The 18601-nt window shown below is 41.2% G+C and overlaps 1 protein-coding gene across 2 annotated transcripts in view; it reads right to left on the bottom strand.

Moving 5' to 3' along the window:
• LOC120523042 (neuronal PAS domain-containing protein 2-like) overlaps window positions 1-18601 on the bottom strand; it is a 169618-nt gene that overhangs the window by 28185 nt on the left and 122832 nt on the right. Inside the window, exons 12-14 of one of the 2 annotated variants that reach the window (XM_039743983.1) lie at window positions 12774-12912; window positions 9544-9650; window positions 5696-5785 (exon numbers count right to left, since the gene is read on the bottom strand). In XM_039743983.1, the coding sequence (XP_039599917.1) occupies window positions 5696-5785; window positions 9544-9650; window positions 12774-12912 (336 nt within the window). Of the gene's footprint in view, window positions 1-5695; window positions 5786-9543; window positions 9651-12773; window positions 12916-18601 lie in introns of both variants that reach the window. The other variant, XM_039743981.1, reaches the window with a different exon arrangement.

The following is an 18601-nucleotide window of genomic DNA, read 5'->3' on the forward strand; positions in this document are numbered from 1 at the left end:
GATTTAGATCGGGGAATAATTTGCTTGAACATTCCGGTTTATTTTGCGGCTTCCTTAATCAAGCTAAGAATCATAGTCTGCTTGCAGTACCAATTTATTTGTGTGAATCCCAGAGACACGCAATGGACCGAGGAGAGGGGCCTTCTTCACTCACTCGCCAGCTTCGGGGTGTGTTCCTTAACTTCGCTTAGCTAGCGAACAAGAGAACAATTGAATTCAACTTTGTGTGATATTTAAAATAAAGTGTTACTTAGGTCTTGATGAGTTTGAGTCCAGATATTCTCTTAAGTGTATGCCACATTGAAAAGATAGGTTGCAATTCAGATTGTGAATAGTGATTTTGTGTTAAAAGGATTGTGATATGATTTTTTGGAAAGATCGCCCACACCTAATTTCACTAATCAAGTTTTCAAATTTATGTAGGATTCATTAACCATTTGGGGAGCTACTTGGAAAGAGCGACATGTTGGAGACCCTTGAACTAGAGATAATATAGATAAATGCCACCAGATAGCAGTGCAACATGACTTGTGAACCCTCATCTTCAATTCAACCATCATTATCATAAGTTTAACTGCCAGTTTTCTGCTTTGTCCAGGTTAGCTGGTTACTCCTTATATCGTTTTTTCTCCACTCTCTGAGATCCTGGGCATCATTTTTGGTAAGGCCCATGTTTTTCGTATTATCTGACAACATCTCCAACTATATCTTCTTTGGCCTTCCTCCCTTTTTTTATTCCCACCTCCACAATTCTTGGTGCACCTCTTCACCCAATCATCATCTGTCTTTTGCTCCACATGCCCAAACCTCCTTAGTCCATTTCTCCTCAGCACAACACCCATCTCTTCCAAACTTAGTCTATCTGTTAATTCAGCCTTCATCTTCCTCTCACTCTGTGACATTCCACAAATCCATCTGATCATTCTCATCTCTGTTCTTTGTAGTTTTGCTTTATGTTCTGCTTTCAATGGCCATGTCTCATTCCCTCAGAGCACACTACTCCTCACATAGCATTCATACATTTTATGATTCAATTCAAGACAGCCTCCTTGAGAAGTCAGAATGGGGAACAGCTCTCAGGATTTCTTCTATGCACCTTTCACTCTGGCTATTATCACTGCTGTGCCTGCACCTCCATCTGCAGTCAACATGTCACCTTATGTGGGTAGCAATAAGGATTCAGGATTTTCAGTACAAGATATTATTGCATTATATCTCTCTCTATATAAAATCCAACGTCTGTCTGTCTGTCTGTCTGTCTGTCTGCTTTTCACAAGAGAACTACTTAATGTATTTAGATCAGGTTTTTTTCTATGATTTGCTTGAACATTCTGGTTGATTTTGCAACTTCTCTCACCGTGCTAAGAATCATGATTCGCTTGCAGTAATGATTTATTTGCACGATTTCGAGAGAGACGCTGCAAACAGGAGGAGGGGGGTTGGGGGGTGGGTCACCTCCTCACTCACGTGCCGGCCTCAGGGTGTACACCTTACCTCCGCTTAGCTAGCGAACAAAAAAATTACTTAACGGATTAAAATCAGGTTTTTTGCTATAATTTGCTTGAACATTCCGGTTGATTTTGCGATTACTCTCATTGGGCTATGAATCATAGTTTGCTTATAGGATCAATATATTCGCACTATTCTGAGACAGAGGCTATGGGCCGAGGGGAGGGGGAAGCGTGACGTCAGGAGTAGGGAGCCAGGCAGGGTCCTCCTCACTCACGCGTCAGCCTCCATTTGAGTCAGTGTACCTCTACGTTTTGGAGTGTACCTTACCTCCACTTAGCTAGCGATACCTTTTTGTTTATTGATTTTTAAAGTTTGTCCTGTTTCACTACTACACGGGCGGAGCCGCGGGGGATGGCTAGTATACTGTATATTCCATTTATGATTAGAATAATTATTATTATCATTATGTTATAATGCTTGCTTTTCCTTTTTGTTATGCACTGCTTGCATTTGTTTTCTTTTCCTATGCTGTATAAACTCACTAGAAAACATTACTTGGGCTCTGCTGAGGAAAGACTGAGAAAATTTTTTGTTTTACAGACAATTCTAGAAAAAAGTGTGTCAAAACGTCTAGTTAGACACTAAGTGGTTTATTGTATCAAAACAATATTATCCTAAAGTTACAAGAAGTGCTGCCATACTCCAGAATGTTGAGACCCCATCATAGGTGGATTGTGGACATGCTGGAGTACCACAGTTGCTTATTTGCTCAATCCTGGAACTTTTGAATTGCTGCCCTCTGTAACCATCCATGTCCTAAATTCTGCACACTCAAACAACATCTGGAGAGGAACTGAGAGAACCTCACCTGACTGCTACATACGTCTCTGACAACGTTTATGTTGAGTCTGTTGGTGGATATACATGCTTTAAAAGTCTTTAATACAAGCTACATATACAATTATTACTTGTGTCATGAATGATTTGTGATTTTGATGCTATTTTGTCATTGTTGTAGCTCTGAGGTGCTATGGTAAGTGGAACAAGCTTTCCACGGTGTGATATCTAAATTGACACTTAACTACATCAGCATGTTGCACCTCACATTTTCTACAAAGATTGCACTTGCTGCTTACAGATTACCCTTTGCACCACTGCATCGCTCGTGCAAGCACTTCCAACAACCTGTGCGTTTGATTAAAGTTTTTCCCAACATATTTATCACATAGACTCACCACTCTACACACACTTCTTCTACACCTTCTTTCTCCTTTCCTCTAAGCATTACCATGGGCTTACCTTGAGGTTCTTAATTTCTTTCTATTTCAATATTTTCCATTCAATTCCACTTCACTTTTTTCCATCAAAAGGTTTGTCACCATACAAGAGGTCCCATGGCAATCCTTCATACACATATCTGCTCAGCACCTCCACCATAATCATGAAAAACAAAGGGCTCAGAATGGATCCTTGGTGTAGTCTCATCTTCAGCTTAAACCTTTTACCAACCCTTCCTGCACACACTATTCATCCACACCTAATTTTCTCAATGCCTACTTCACTACCTCTCGTAGCACCCTGTCAAATGCCTTCTCCCGCTCTACAAATGAATAATGGAGCCTATTTTCCGTCAACTGATGCTTTTCATACATCTGTTGTTTTCTTTCCAGGCATGGAATTTATTAGGTTTTAGTTGAACCCTCATTCTTTTCTCTGGCACTCCGTCAGCCACCATCATTCCCAGCTCCAAAAGCTTGATCGTTTCATGTGACCCCACTCTAGTGATCACATCTTTTCCATATTTCAGGAATGCTCCATTCATACTCAATCATGTCCCACTGTTGTGTTAACCATTCAGCTCCATTCAGACTTTTCTCTGCCTTCAACATTTCCAACATCACTCCAGCTGGGCCTGTTGTTTTGCCTTTCTTCTTTCTTCATTTTAAGCACTTTTGTGACCTCTTTTTTCATAAACTAACAGCTCAGTCCCTATTTCATTTGTGCTCCTCATTCAGTAAATTCTCCATGTACTTTTTCCAAGTATCCCATTGCTATCAATCACAATACACCCTTCAGCATATTTCATGCAGGTCACACCTATGACATGCTGTCTTTCTTTTACCCTCTACTTTGCCATCCTGAACTTGCTTCTCTTTCTGTTTTCATTCTGCAGCTCACTTGTAAACCCACATCTCTATCTTCTTATATTATTGCAACTGCTTTTTAATCATTTTACTTTGCTCCCTTATGGATTCCCAGTCATCATCTCTTTTTGTTCTCAACCTCTTCTATAGCATCTCCTCTTTTCTACCTCAGCATCCCCCTACCATTTTTCCTTGAGAGTGTCCCTCTGTCCAACCAAAGTCGAGTTCTGTTGTTTTTAACCAGACTTTATTCATTGTTTCCCACTTGCCCATCACAACTGATGGTTCAAAAACTTTATTTACTTTTATTACCAATGTTTCATTACATTTATTTCTCTCACTCTCCTTCTTTGACATCCAGGCCTTCATTATTGGGACATTCTTCCACTTACTTTTCTTCCAGCCTCTGACTAAGAAATCTCTTGCAACCAAGCAACGTTGTGATACACAACCTTCTCCAGAGATCACTTTCACATTTTTCACTGTGCCCCATCAATGCTTCTCACCAACAAGTAGTCTATCGTCCTCCTTATACTATCAGATTTGTATGTCACCTACTTTTTTCCTCTTCTTAAACATGCTGTTATGTACAAAGATTTCCATCACATCATCAAACTCCAGAATCCTCTCATTTTCAACATTCCTAGCAACAAAGTCAAAGCTTAACTGTGGCATTTTGTAGAACATGGAAACCTAAACACTAATGAATGTTTCATGGTGAGTGAATAGCCACCTTATCTGTGCAAGGATCCTAATGGAGTGTCATTAGGTCTCAAAATTTTAAAGTCCTCTTTATTTTAATATTCTTCTGTATCCTCTTTCCATCTCCTACATCCTTGCATCATGAAAAAGAAATCACGTTTTATCCTCAGTGATTGGTCAAATGAGACTAAGTCAGATTGATGTTGGGACAATTTAAAGTCACCTTAGGGTAATAACAAGAAGAGTAGAGAATTGCTTAATGCAGAGGAAGCTTGGAGAAAACCTTTGCTATCATCTGGCAAACAGACTTGTTCCATCCTGGGTTTGGACCCACATCTCTCTCTGTGGGGGCAGATATTATATTTCAGAAAGGGGGCTGAAGTACCTAAGTTAGTGGTTTCCTGGTGAAAAGACAAAAGAAAAAGACACTTTCCCTAATGGGTAAGAATGACTAGTCAACTAGGCAAAACAAAACTAAGTAATGGCAATATAAGGAGCAAAGTCCCATCTGTCCATCCATGGCTTAATTCTTATTTTTTTCTAATATAGGAGGCAAGAACATTATAAGCAAGCTCGAAAAAATGTGGGTAAGACAGCAGCACATCTTATACGTCTCACTCATACTAGGCCAGTTGGATGTTGTCAATCAGCCTGTATCTGGATGGACCCCACACAGATACAGGGTGAACATTCAGTCTCAAAGCAGAAGGATGAATGAAGTTAACAGTTTATGGATGTGGGATGCAATTGGGGCTACACATATGCTTACAGAAAACACAAATTCTATTCTGAATTCTCTGTAGGAAACTCAGTAACCTGTGCAGCCTTCTGTATTTGGTGTAGCAGTAGATGGTACCATTGGGATTCCAATAGAAATATTTTACTAAAGGGTGTGATGTATACCTAAGGCCTAAAACAAGCACTTAATATAATATAAATAAAAATAGAAGACCTAATTCATTTTCAGTAGCAAACTAATGTAACCAAGCTGAGTATGTATTGTGTCAAGGAGGCAACCACATCTGGAGGCACAGACACATGCAGACAAAAGATCCAAGATACATCCAACAAAGGCTGTGGTGCAAATGTTTTACTCGAACCAAAAGCGAGAGCAGTGTGAAAAGAATAGATGAAATGCTCCATAACAGCCATCCTCCTCTCCATCCATGCTGACCTAAGCATATTAGGCTCACATTTACTTATTCCCCTCATAAAATGACACAAAAGTTAGTGAGACAGGTGGCAAAACAACAGAGTCACACAACTCACAGCACACTGCTGTTTGCCTCACTCGGTTAATCCTTTCTCTTTATGCAGGTGCACAATCCTAAACCACCTGACTCCCACTGGCATTTAGGAATTAATGGCCACATTGGTTACCCTTTCATGGTCCTTACCTGTGCGATCTGCATGGGCTGACTTGGTATAGGCTGTTGACTCACCAACTGCTGGGCAATCAGGTCTAATGCTGGTGCTGCTACAGTTACCTATCAAAATAAAAACTGTTACATTCATCTATGAATGAAGACTGGGTGGTTTTGGAAACCATGAATACTTTCATATACAGTACTTTAAGTAAATTACAAAGTTATACAATGCAGAGTGAACAACACAAAATATACGTGTACAATTTTCTGCAGTGTTACACAGCACTCTTTTATGGACAGTATTTTTACAAATGTACAGAAAGCTCTCTGCAGCGACTTGGTGCATGTTCTGTATGAACTAAGCATAAATATCAAATTTCAACAATCCACTTAAAGTAATGAGTATCCAAACCAGATTAAAATAATATGTGGAAAAAAAAATCTTTTGGAAGTTTAATCCAAAGATAATTTTATGTGAGTATAAATTCAATTCATAGTTTTATTTACAGTATTTTATTTACCCAAGTAGGTAAGCTGAGAACTAGCTGTCATAAACAATGTCAACTCAGTGAAAAAGGTCAGTACAAAAAAAACAAATTCTCATTTTATAAGCATATAAATATTGATTACGAATGTTATATCAATACTTACTTATATGGATTCCTTCATTTTTAATAACTGTTTATTCCACTATACAGTACTGGGCACTGGAGCCTATCCCTTAGTTGTAATCTCTCTCTCTCTCTCTATTTATATATATATTGTGAACGCTGGCCCGGACACAGACAGACGGACATCATAGTTTCACCACACACCGTTTATTTACAATATTTACAGTTTTCAATTAAGTGCACTCACACACCCCAGTGCCTCCAGCACCGATTCCCCAATGTCTAGGCCACACTCTTCCAGTCTTTTTTGCCTTTCTCCTGGCCGCCTCCCGTCCTCGCTCTAGCTCCGTCTTCCTTCCTCCCGACTCTCACCACGACTGCTGGGAGGCGGACCCTTTTATGGGAACCCGGATGGGCTCCAGCTGCTTCCCGGCACTCCTCCGCAGACACGCCCTTGTGTGGCAGAAATGCCGGCTGCGCACCCAGAAGCCGTCCGGGTGTCCCCAGTCGTCTTCCCCCCAGCACTTCCTGGTGTGGCAGAAGTGGTGGGCTCCAGGGCTGTTCAGGCAGCGGGGCGCCGCCTGGCGGTGGCCACAGGCCCCTACAGGGCTGGGCTTCCATGCCCTCTACCCGAGGCCACCAGTGTAACCAGGACGGACGCCCCCTCGCGGTCTGAAGGAGGTACAAGCCCTCCTCTGGTCCTCCTAGGAGTCCCGGCCAGGTGCCACAATATATATAAATATATATATATATATATATATATATATATATATATATACACACTCACCTAAAGGATTATTAAGAACACCATACTAATACGGTGTTTGACCCCCTTTTGCCTTCAGAACTGCCTTAATTCTACGTGGTATTGATTCAACAAGGTGCTGAAAGCATTCTTTAGAAATGTTGGCCCATATTGATAGGATAGCATCTTGCAGTTGATGGAGATTTGTGGGATGCACATCCAGGGGACGAAGCTCCCGTTCCACCACATCCCAAAGATGCTCTATTGGGTTGAGATCTGGTGACTGTGGGGGCCATTTTAGTACAGTGAACTCATTGTCATGTTCAAGAAACCAATTTGAAATGATTCGAGCTTTGTGACATGGTGCATTAACCTGCTGGAAGTAGCCATCAGAGGATGGGAACATGGTGGTCATGAAGGGATGGACATGGTCAGAAACAATGCTCAGGTAGCCCGTGGCATTTAAACAATGCCCAATTGGCACTAAGGGGCCTAAAGTGTGCCAAGAAAACATCCCCCACACCATTACACCACCACCACCAGCCTGCACAGTGGTAACAAGGCATGATGGATCCATGTTCTCATTCTGTTTATGCCAAATTCTGACTCTACCATTTGAATGTCTCAACGGAAATCGAGACTCATCAGACCAGGCAACATTTTTCCAGTCTTCAACTGACAATTTTGGTGAGCTCGTGCAAATTGTAGCCTCTTTTTCCTATTTGTAGTGGAGATGAGTGGTACCCAGTGGGGTCTTCTGCTGCTGTAGCCCATCCGCCTCAAGGTTGTGCGTGTTGTGGCTTCACAAATGCTTTGCTGCATACCTCGGTTGTAATGAGTGGTTATTTCAGTCAAAGTTGCTCTTCTATCAGCTTGAATCAGTCGGCCCATTCTCCTCTGACCTCTAGCATCAACAAGGCATTTTCGGCCACAGGACTGCCGCATACTGGATGTTTTTCCCTTTTCACACCATTCTTTGTAAACCCTAGAAATGGTTGTGCGTGAAAATCCCAGTAACTGAGCAGATTGTGAAATACTCAGACCGGCCTGTCTGGCACCAACAACCATACCACGCTCAAAATTGCTTAAATCACCTTTCTTTCCCATTTTGACATTCAGTTTGGAGTTCAGGAGATTGTCTTGACCAGGGCCACACCCCTAAATGCATTGAAGCAACTGCCATGTGATTGGTTGATTAGATAATTGCATTAATGAGAAATTGAAGAGGTGTTCCTAATAATCCTTTAGGTGAGTATATATATATATATATATATACAGTATACAGTATATAAAAATCCAACGTCTGTTTGTCTGTCTGCCTCCTTTTCACGAGAGAACTACTTAACAGATTTAGATTGGTTTTTTTTCTATCATTTGCTTGAACATTCTGATTGATTTTGCGACTTCTCTCGTCACGCTAAGAATCATAGTTTGCTTGCAGGAGTGATTTATTCGCACTAATCCGTGACATCTTAGCAAGCGATGTTTGTTTATTGATTTTTAAAATTTGTCCTGTTTCACTACTACGCGGGCGAAGCCACACGGGACGGCTAGTATATAATAAAATAAATCCATTCCACCATTTTCAAACCAGTTTTGGGTCATAATCTCAGCAGCATCGGTCAGACAGAATGAACCAACCCAGGATGCGACACCAGTCCACCACAGTAACATGCAAAATAATTGTTTAATTTTAATAATAATATTGTAGCATTGCCAGACATTTTACTCTTTGTGAAGCACTGCTTTACAGTCTGAATGTTTCTCTTTCAGTCTGTAAATGTTTTAGGGTGACATAGTGGTAATTTTCATCACAGCGACATGCTGCATGTTGGTTGGACATGGAGAAGGTTTTCATGGCCATTCAGCCCTAGATCCCTTATCACCTAGCTTTTATTAAATATCACCCTCATTATTTTTGCATCCATTTATTTTCACTCTTTTTGCCTTAATGAGAATCTTGGTAGCAACACCCTGAGCTTCACTGACCAGGGCACCCTATCCCCAGCAACACTTTCCAACTCATCCCAGGAAATTCCGAGACACTCCTAGGTCAGCTGATTCCTCCAGGATGTCCTAGATGTACACCTGAGTTTTCCACAATACATCTCCTGAGGAAGTGCCCAGGGGCGTCCTTAATGCATGCCCAAACCACCTCATCTAACTCCTTCCTATCTGCAGTAGTAGTGGTCCTACATATGCAGTAATGCTGATCTGCACTCCTGAGCTATCATGGAGGGTGAGCATCAGAACCCTACAAAGGAACTTCACTTTGGCCTCCCAATTTCTTTAAGTTGAAATTTTTCATACACAAATATTCTTTTAGAAAGTCAAAGTCAAACAACATGAACAGAATACAACCATGGCCATACTCCATGTGTTTTTCTCTGTCATCACCTTGATCTACGACCATTCTTGTGCAAGTCTGTGTTAATGTTAAATGGGTACAGAAAGTGCAGGAGTAAATTGCCTTGCTTTCAACTGAGATGATCTGAGGCAGTAAAAGAGAACTGAAAGCTCACCTGGCTGGTGCCTGCTTGTAGTCTCTGAGCCGACAGATCCTGCTGCCCCAAAACCACACTTGGAATAGAAGGAGTGCTGGACTCGGCCATCAGTCTGGAAGGTGTTGCTGCATTGGGCAACAGAAAATGAATAAGTGCATGTTATGATGCTGAGAATCCAGCCAACCTTTTTAGTACAGTGCTTCTCTAAAGAACCCACCATCTTAAAGCACTTGACCTGCCCAGGTATACAATACAAGCACTCACGTGTGTTAGGTATGCTTGGAACACTGACAAGTTAACCAATTCACTTAGGAATATAAACTGGCAATCTTATGCTTCAGAATAAGCATTTTGGGATGTTTGCTTTAACACAGGTAAAACAGTGGACCACCCTAACAAAACAATTCTAAGACACACTGCATATTATTACACAGCATTTTACCATAATAACTTCTGTTTTTGGAGAAGCATGATGGCGTAGCAGGTAGCCGCTTCATGGCACTTGGAGCCGGGCTCAGTTACCAGCTTGTGCCAATTTCCTTTAGACTCATTGGTTTGTTTCCACAAATATCAGACCTTAAATCATGCTGATGTAAGCTTGTGTTGGCTGGGCATGAATACTGATGTCCATCATTTGTTGACTTTTCCTGTTAGGATAGGCTGGTTGGGAAATTGGGGGTTTGGAAAACATATGGATGATACTGCACTGTCTGCTTTCAAGTTTGCAATCCCAGTGGCTGATCAAATATTATTTTACATGTTCCTTTTCATGGGGAGGCACTATGAAGAGTACACTACATTAGCAAAGACAGCCCGGCTACACACACTGTATAGACCAGGGGTGGACAGATTCAGTCCCGGAGGGCCGCAGTGGCCACAGGTTTTTGCTCCAACCTAAATTGGAAAAGACAATCCTTGCCAATAATTTAATTTCATGGCTTGCTAGTTCTTTAACTCTGCCATGTCAAATCATTCTCATATCCTAGATTTTTTTTCTTTTCTAAGGATATCATCCAAACGATACGAAGTCTAAAACCGGATGTGTAATTCTCAGTCCTTCACTTTTTTCTCTTCACTTTCCTTCCAAGTATTTAATTAAACCAAACAGTGCACATTAAATGCACACAAGCTGAATGGAGAACTGCTGGTTTCTTTTGTCATTTGATTCTTATTGTTAATAAGGAGCTATTAAAAACAAGAAAGCAACTGTTTAAGACTAAAATAAACCATAATGGTTCAAAGTCCTAATGAGTGAGTCCACTAAAATGAAGCACAAGTGTTACTTGAGCAATAAGTGCTTCGTATTAACCAACTGGGTTGGAACAAAAACCTGCAGCCACTGCGGCCCACCAGGAACGACTCTGCCCACCCCTGTTATAGACAGTAAAGTGCAAAATCCACATAGCACAGCATGCAATTTCAGTTGTAGAGTGAAACGTTGCATACAGTATTTGAGCAACAGCATGCAATGACATCTCACACAGGGCCGGTGTTGGCTTTGTACAAGTTCATGTTGACACATTCTCTACATAGCCATGTAATGGAAAAAATGGCTATAAATGATAAAATCATAGTAGGAATTTTCTAGCCTATGTAAATTGTATAAATGTCAAAAATAAGTAAAATAATAAATGGTTTGTCCCTTGTGCCCAAAGCCATGGGCATCTTCTGTCTCCTGGGACAATGATTGCCATAACTGAGGATAGACTAGGACCACAACAAGAGCTATCAGTGCAAAGTGCATAGTGCTTTTATTCACTCAATGGCAGTGTTTAAGAAGTGCAATGCAAAAAGTCCTCAAAAAAAAGAATTTGTAAAAACAGTGCTTTGCACAGTAATAAACAGATAAAGATAAGGATAAAGTTGCAGTCAGAATCGGCTTCCTTTCATCACATTCCCGGTGCTCTTTCTCTCTCGTCTCACTCTGCTCACCCATCAAGCCTGCTCAGCAGCGCTGGGACACTAGCAACTGCAGTCCACATTACAGATCAAGTCTCAAACACCTTCCACTCCAAGCCTGACTGCCTCATCGTGGTACTATCCATCAGCCCTGCAGGACCCATGAAGCCCTCATTCATCTCTGCTCCACAAATTAGCAGGGCTGATCTGCCCTGAAATGCCTCTGCCTACGCTCCTCCATGGGGATTCCCTGACCACTCGCCTCCTTCCACCTGCACTGACCTCTCTCTGTCTCTGTCTTCTCAGTTTCTTCTGTTTTCTTTCCTTCTCAATCATTTTAAACTCCTGTGAGTGTACGTGCACTAAATGATCCACAGAGGACTAATGAGGAATGGCTGAGTTGTCTAGTCTCATGTAGGGGAAAAACTTAATCCATTAAGTGCTCCACGACCTCTTGTCATCAGTGCCGGACAACCCATTAGGTGACATAGACGGCCACCTAGGGCACTGTTGTCCAACAGGTGTTTAGGTAAGTTAAGAGACACTGAGGGTGAACTGCTGGATGTCTCATAGTACTTACTGCCAGAGCGCTCCAGGCACCAAGGGGCATCGTTTAGGTAAGATGATGAGCATGTGCTCCAGACACTGAGGTTGACCCCTGCTTAGAGCTCCATATGGACTTTGACTGACACTGCTTGTTACTCTTGCACACACCTACACTCCTGAAGTCTCAACTGCACCCTTTACAAACCAAAATCTTGCACCTGCTCTGGTCCACTAGTCATGCCACTGACCCTGGACATGCTTCACCACAATAAATCTAAAGAAATTTCATTTCAAATCCCTCTACTTGATCTCTTATAATGTATTATTATCTCACATGTAGAAAGCGAGGTGCACATATACCTTCTGTTGCTTATGTCCTTAGCAGTGCCTTCTGCCTCACAATCACTTGGCACCATCACTTGCATGCAGATCTTTTGCAGTCCACTAATATGTATATTTAATCTAAGCAGGCTCCTAATATACAGTCATGGCTCCATTAGTCTGTCTTGCTCTTTTTCTCTGCCTTATCACCTTCTTGTGTTTTCATCTTTGCATGCTTACCCTAATTTCAGTTTAATCCATGTCAAAGCCTTTTCCCCAAGTATGACAAAATTCCTGCCTGTTTTTTTTTCTCCAGTATGAATTACTAAAGGCTGCCTGTATTTCAGTCTAATCACAGAGCTGCTATAAGTGGAAACTCACTTTTCCGTTATTTTGGTGCTAACAATTCATTTTAGTTTGCCAAGTGTCAGGATTCTGAAATAAGAAAAAATGTGCATTTATTTTGCAGCACCGCTACTTACAGGCTGTTTCAGAGAGAGGCGTCAGTGAGGATTTACGGGATGTCTGAGAAGAGACGGATGACGTCCGGCTTCGACTGAGCATTGAAGAGGCCAAGTCCATTGTGCCAAAGGGCTGCTGAGCATTTAAGCTGGGCTCATGCTGCTAAAAAGAAAATGACACAAAGGTAAAGTTGGAGTTTATTCATTCATTTCAGGATTTAATGCTCTGTAACATTAATAAATGTTGAAAACATCACATTTTTAAACCAGATGTTTAATTTCTGTTTTATAAAATGTTGCCAGTTACCAGAGGAGATGTAGTTCAAGCTGCTTTGAATGGCCCTTGGTGGATTTTCTTTGCGACTTCTCATTTTTCACATCAACATAGTTCTGCTTTATTATGGTGCTTCATTTAAAGCCAGCAGTATCGTAGCCTTTGTAGGTTTTTTTTCCATTTTGACACTCAACTACCAATAATAACAAGTGGCTTGATATGTGACACTTGAGTATACTGTACCTATGTCATTATTTCTGTAACTCTTTCCTTTCTGTAATAAGCCTTTTGGAATTATGCAAATTCAAATATTGTCTGAAAATTGCATAAATGAAGTATTTTCATGTGGTTAGTATTAGCAGTTCTCCCCTAAGGTTAGAATAACATCATTAAACATTCAGTCTGTCCTTCTGTTGTATTATTAGGACATCTGACAAAAATGAAGAACAAAATCACAAAAGTAGGCTCCAGCAGTTCACAGGTAGTGTTGCTGCCTCAGAGCACTTGAACTACTGGGGGTCCGTCAGTGTGGAGTTTGTCAGCAATGGTCTCAGAAAGGTGGACACACATTCTGATTAACAGCTGAAACAAAAGCTTTTTGCATATTTCAGAAGTAGACCAGTCCAAACATGTCAATTTTATTCCTTTTCTTATAATTATCATTAAGCACACATATAATGAGAGCAGCTAGTGTGAAGTGGTTATTGTCTGTTTCTGCTTCCTAAAACGCCTTCTTAAGTGTCACAACAATAACAAATTCAGTACAATCACATACTGCAGTCCCAAGAGATGTGTATTATTGATGAAGAATATTTATGTTATATATGCTGTATACACATACTGCAATATAAATGTATATATTGTGGCGTGTGAGTCCCTGTTTTGCACCCCAAAACACGAGGCTTAGTCTCAGTACTTCAGCAAAACCAGCTTTATTCAGCTTGAAACAGGAACGGCACACTTATTTATTGTAGTGGAATCTGCCACTCTCCTATGCCCAGACACAGCAATCAGGCAGGGTTGTGGCCAGATTAGTGGCCAAGTAATCCTGTTCCCTGCATTTCTAATGTTCCTTGCATCACCCATCAATGGCAAGCGCTTATACCGCGACCCCGATCGACTCGGATCTGCTTTAGCTGCGACCCACTTTGTGTTTGGAGCCTGCAGATGCCCCAGCAACTGATAAGCTGCCTTTCATAGCCGTGGCGATCTTTTTTCGGGATGGTTTTTGGCATGTTATCCTGTTGTGGGGAGTCCCAAATGAGTTTAGAAACCTTACAGTGTATACACACACACTGTAATATGTATATATACACTGTATATTATGTGATGGTTGGCCGGGGCCCTTTCCCAGCCAGAAAGCAGTTGTAATGGAAAGACCCAGGGCAGATGTACACCAGGCACTGCCTCTCCCAGAGTGCTAGATGGCAACACCCCTGGGTTGCAGCGGCACTTGCATGGGATTTGGAGTCTGGCACAGCCTTGTTTGGTTCTGTGGGAGCTGCCAGGGGGAGCTGCAGAGCTCTACTTAGTTGGGCTCTCACCACACCCAGGAGTGATTCTAGGGGCAGCATAAAAGAAGCCGCCAGCCTTCATGCGGGAAGCCAGTGTCAGGAGGAAGAGAATGAAGCTTGCCAAAGGAGTGGAGGCAGAAGAGGAAGTCAGAAACAGAGGAAAGAAAAGAAGAAAGTGTTGTACTCTTATGCTTTGTACGATGTGCTCAGAAATGATTTGGGAAGTGTTCTCCCCAACTTAAATAAACGTGTGTTGTGCTTGAACTTGTGCCTGGCGTCTGCCTGTGTCAGGTTTAGGGACAGGGTGCACCCCCCGGTGGCCACAATTATGAATGTATATATATGCGGAGAGAGAAATAGAGAAGTATATATGAATATATATACCAGAACCCGTGAAGAGTTTGTTTCTTAAACTGCCTACATTAACAAAAATTGAACTTGAATTGTGTCTACCTCTAAGCATGCCAGCTTATTTCAGAGCTTTAAATCTTGCTGTTTTTTTTATTCAAATTCTTCAAATTATTTCTATTATAGTCATACTATGAAACACGTGGACCTTCAGACTTGTGCCACTATTCTGTCTGTCACGTCACTGTGTCTGTCACCACACATTCGTATAATTGAGGTGTCCATCAGGCTGACCTCTCACTTTGGTATGTGCTGCAATGTCCTGTCATCCTTGTTTCTCGTTCATCGTCAGTGTAATGTCTCATCCGTTTCACAGCTCTTGTTCTTTTTCGTGGCATGTGGTTTCTTTAATAATCGGAGTGTTAGCCTGTGGACGATCTGTGAGGCCTGTGCAATGCTGTTCACATTGTTGTTTGTGGCCATGGCATTATGTCATAGACAAGCCCACAAGTCTGCTCTTTTCCTGCTAGCCTTGCCCCATGTCCGTGACATCGCTGTGCTTTTCCTGTCAGCTATTGCACATGACCACACGGCTCTTCTTTTTCTGTCCACCATTGTATGTAAACAAGCTGTGGATGTCCTTCCGAGAAACAGACAGGTGATTTATTTACTGAGCTAAACCAGGAGTGGCACATAAAAATGAAACCAAAACAAATAAAAATAACCTTAGCTACCAAAACCTAAAGTGATAAGAATTGAAGCCAAAAATACAAAGAGGTCAGACGACAAACAAAACTCGTGAGAAGCACAACAAAAGATTTTAGTTTTTTTTCCCTCAAAATGTAGGAAGTTTGTACCCGCAGATCAGATAACGAAAGGAATCACTAGCTGAACTTTTATCCCTCACACCCATTACCCATAGGCCATGAACTTAAGTCACCACATCCCAAGTGACAGCAATGACAGCTCTCAAAATGGTGATGATAGAAGGACCTACAAAATAGTGTAAAAAAGACAAATTAAGTCACTCATGATAGTGGTTTGCCACCAGAAACACCCAAGGTTTGATTACTTAATAAGACAGACAGCACCTCCATTTTTTTGCTGCCACTGTCATAAGCTCTCAATTAAGAGTCACTCACTCACTCTTGATCCTCGAAATTACTGTCAAGGTTCAAGGCCCATCGTAAGTAGACTTGGGATGCCCAGTAACTCTACACACTAAGGGCCTAGTACCCCATATCTATACCTAGCAGAACTGGACTTGAGCAAGAACCAAAGGTCACCCATTTCTATCCTGAAGCACTCGGACCTGGACAGCAGCTCAGGTCTCACTCCCTGCCTTAGGCCAGCTACTATCTATGGAATCTGTTTTTTTCCTTTTCCCAGTACTCATGTTTGGCACTTGGTCTGCCATGGAGTGAATGTACTATATTATCTCAAATAAAGGACATATTTTCACGCACTTTGTTTTCATTTGAGAATATTGTTGTTGGCCTACAAAATGATCCACGTGAGACTGTGGTTGACTGAGGACAACAAGAATCTGCAGTTCATAAATAAACACTGAATATATGTTTAGATATTTATACTTCTTGGCATATACTGTATTTAATGATGTTTCATTTTATAACTCTTTATTTTGTGTTTATGTGGCATGCTTTTTAAACATAGTCTATTTGCAATTATTGTTATGTGAAAGTACATTTAATAAGAATAAATTGAACAGAGCTGACTTGAATTTCTGCTGCTCCTTACTACCACCTCACCCCTTCTGTTCAGAAACCCACTGCCTGTTGTGACAATATAAAACCTGTCACTACTATATTTGTATTGCTTGTCTGCCATTTGTTTCCTGACATTTGTGCATATCTTCTGAATATAAATTAGTGAGGAGATTCCATGTATACCCTGTTGCTTAATTAAACACAAACATGTTTTTGTGTTTCATCAACAAGAAAGAATGTGTGTCAATGCCCTATTCCATTTCAAACACTCTTACTTTTTTAATATCACTATTATCATGAATAATTAGATAATTGGGATTGTTTGTGATTGTGAGAAGCAATAGCAATGCGTATGAATGTTAAGTGAGTCAGTGTCAATTTGTCTGAAAAGCTTCTCACATGATATTTTATCTGACCCGTTCACCATAGCCTTCTACCGTACCCTGTCATGTTTTCTTTTCTATTAATACGAACGCTAGCAACATGTGACCCTTGAACAGCAGTCTGCTAGTGTTCTATAAAGGCCATCTAAGTGCAAAGATGAAATTCACTCTTAGAAACATGCTGTGATTTTCAATATGAGGTCCAAGGCCCAACTATTATCCAGATAGTAGATGAGAGGTTTATTTTAGCAGATAATTTTCGGAATGCTTTGAGATATTTTCATTGCATCAGATGGAACTATTGCTGTGAGTTTGGATGAAGGCCTGAATTGCTTTGGTAATTTCTAAATACATGCTATAACCTTTTTGTGATTGCCAAATATTTGTTCTTATGCAGTTTCTTTAAATATTTTTAATGGGAATTTGATGAACATTAGAATTTAGGAGGGTAGTACAATTTTATAATAACAAGGAAAGCAACAAGTGCAAAAAGGCCTTCCACTCCCACGACACCACTGTTGCCAAAACTCTAACCTGGGAGGTCATCACAATTGTCAAGAAGGCTTATCAGTTTCTTAGAATGAATAACAAAGCGAGCAATGTCTTCTAATGACCTTATAGAGGTCTGTTACTAAAAGTGTTTGTCCTTCTCCAACATTGTGTCATATGTCAAGGAAAAGAAGCAGCACATCTCATAAAATTATCGGATGCTATCTGCCTGCTCTGGATTCACTCCAGTCTTCTAAGCTAAAGCGTAAATCCATTAAGACCCTGTCAGAGCCATCACACTTAGCTATCATCTGCTCACTGTCTTGTTTATTAAATCACTTACAGTCTTGGCTAGCATTTTGACATTAAAGTCTTTTGCACTACACTAAACCCTCTTGATCTCACTTTTCTGTATCCGATTTTTCACTATAATGGCACATGGATTATTTGATTACAACTTCGGTATCTGGACCGTTTCGACACTATAAAACACATTTCACGTGACGTACTTCTAAAAAAAAAAGTCATGGTGCGCTATATCCACTTAGCCTCCAGCTGCCGTTTTGTGTCTTTCTTCACCTCTCAAAGGCGGGCTTCTGTAGTGGCTGCATTTACCACTAAACATCTGTGCAGTCTTGAAAAACAACTCCAACAAAAGTGGAAAAAAGCAAGTGATGGCACAGTTCAATTTTAATTTACATAAACTGCAGTTTGCTGTGTGACGAATCAGCCATGCTTGTGTTCCTGGAAGACGAGCTTTGCCCCACGCAAAAATGCAGTGAAGATCTGTTCTTGTATCCCAAATGTAGGCCAGTGTGCATAATAGTTTCTTAATTAGGTAGCTGACCGGGGTTTGTGTCCTGGGTGATCCCTGTGTGGAGTTTGCAACCCCCATCCCCCCCATCCCGTCCCGTGTGCTTGTGGGTTTCCTTCGGAAGCAACAGTTTCCTCCCACAGTCCAAAGACATGCAGGTTAGGTGAAATGGAATTGCAAAACTGGTGTGTGTGTGTGTGTGTGTGTGTGTGTGTGTGTGTGTTCACCTTGCCATGGTCTGGCACCCTGACCCGGGGTTGTTTTTGACTTGCACCCAATGCATGCTGGGATAGGCTCCAC

The sequence above is a fragment of the Polypterus senegalus genome, chromosome 2 (assembly GCF_016835505.1).
Source record: "Polypterus senegalus isolate Bchr_013 chromosome 2, ASM1683550v1, whole genome shotgun sequence".
In the NCBI taxonomy this organism is placed as follows: Eukaryota; Metazoa; Chordata; class Cladistia; order Polypteriformes; family Polypteridae; genus Polypterus; species Polypterus senegalus.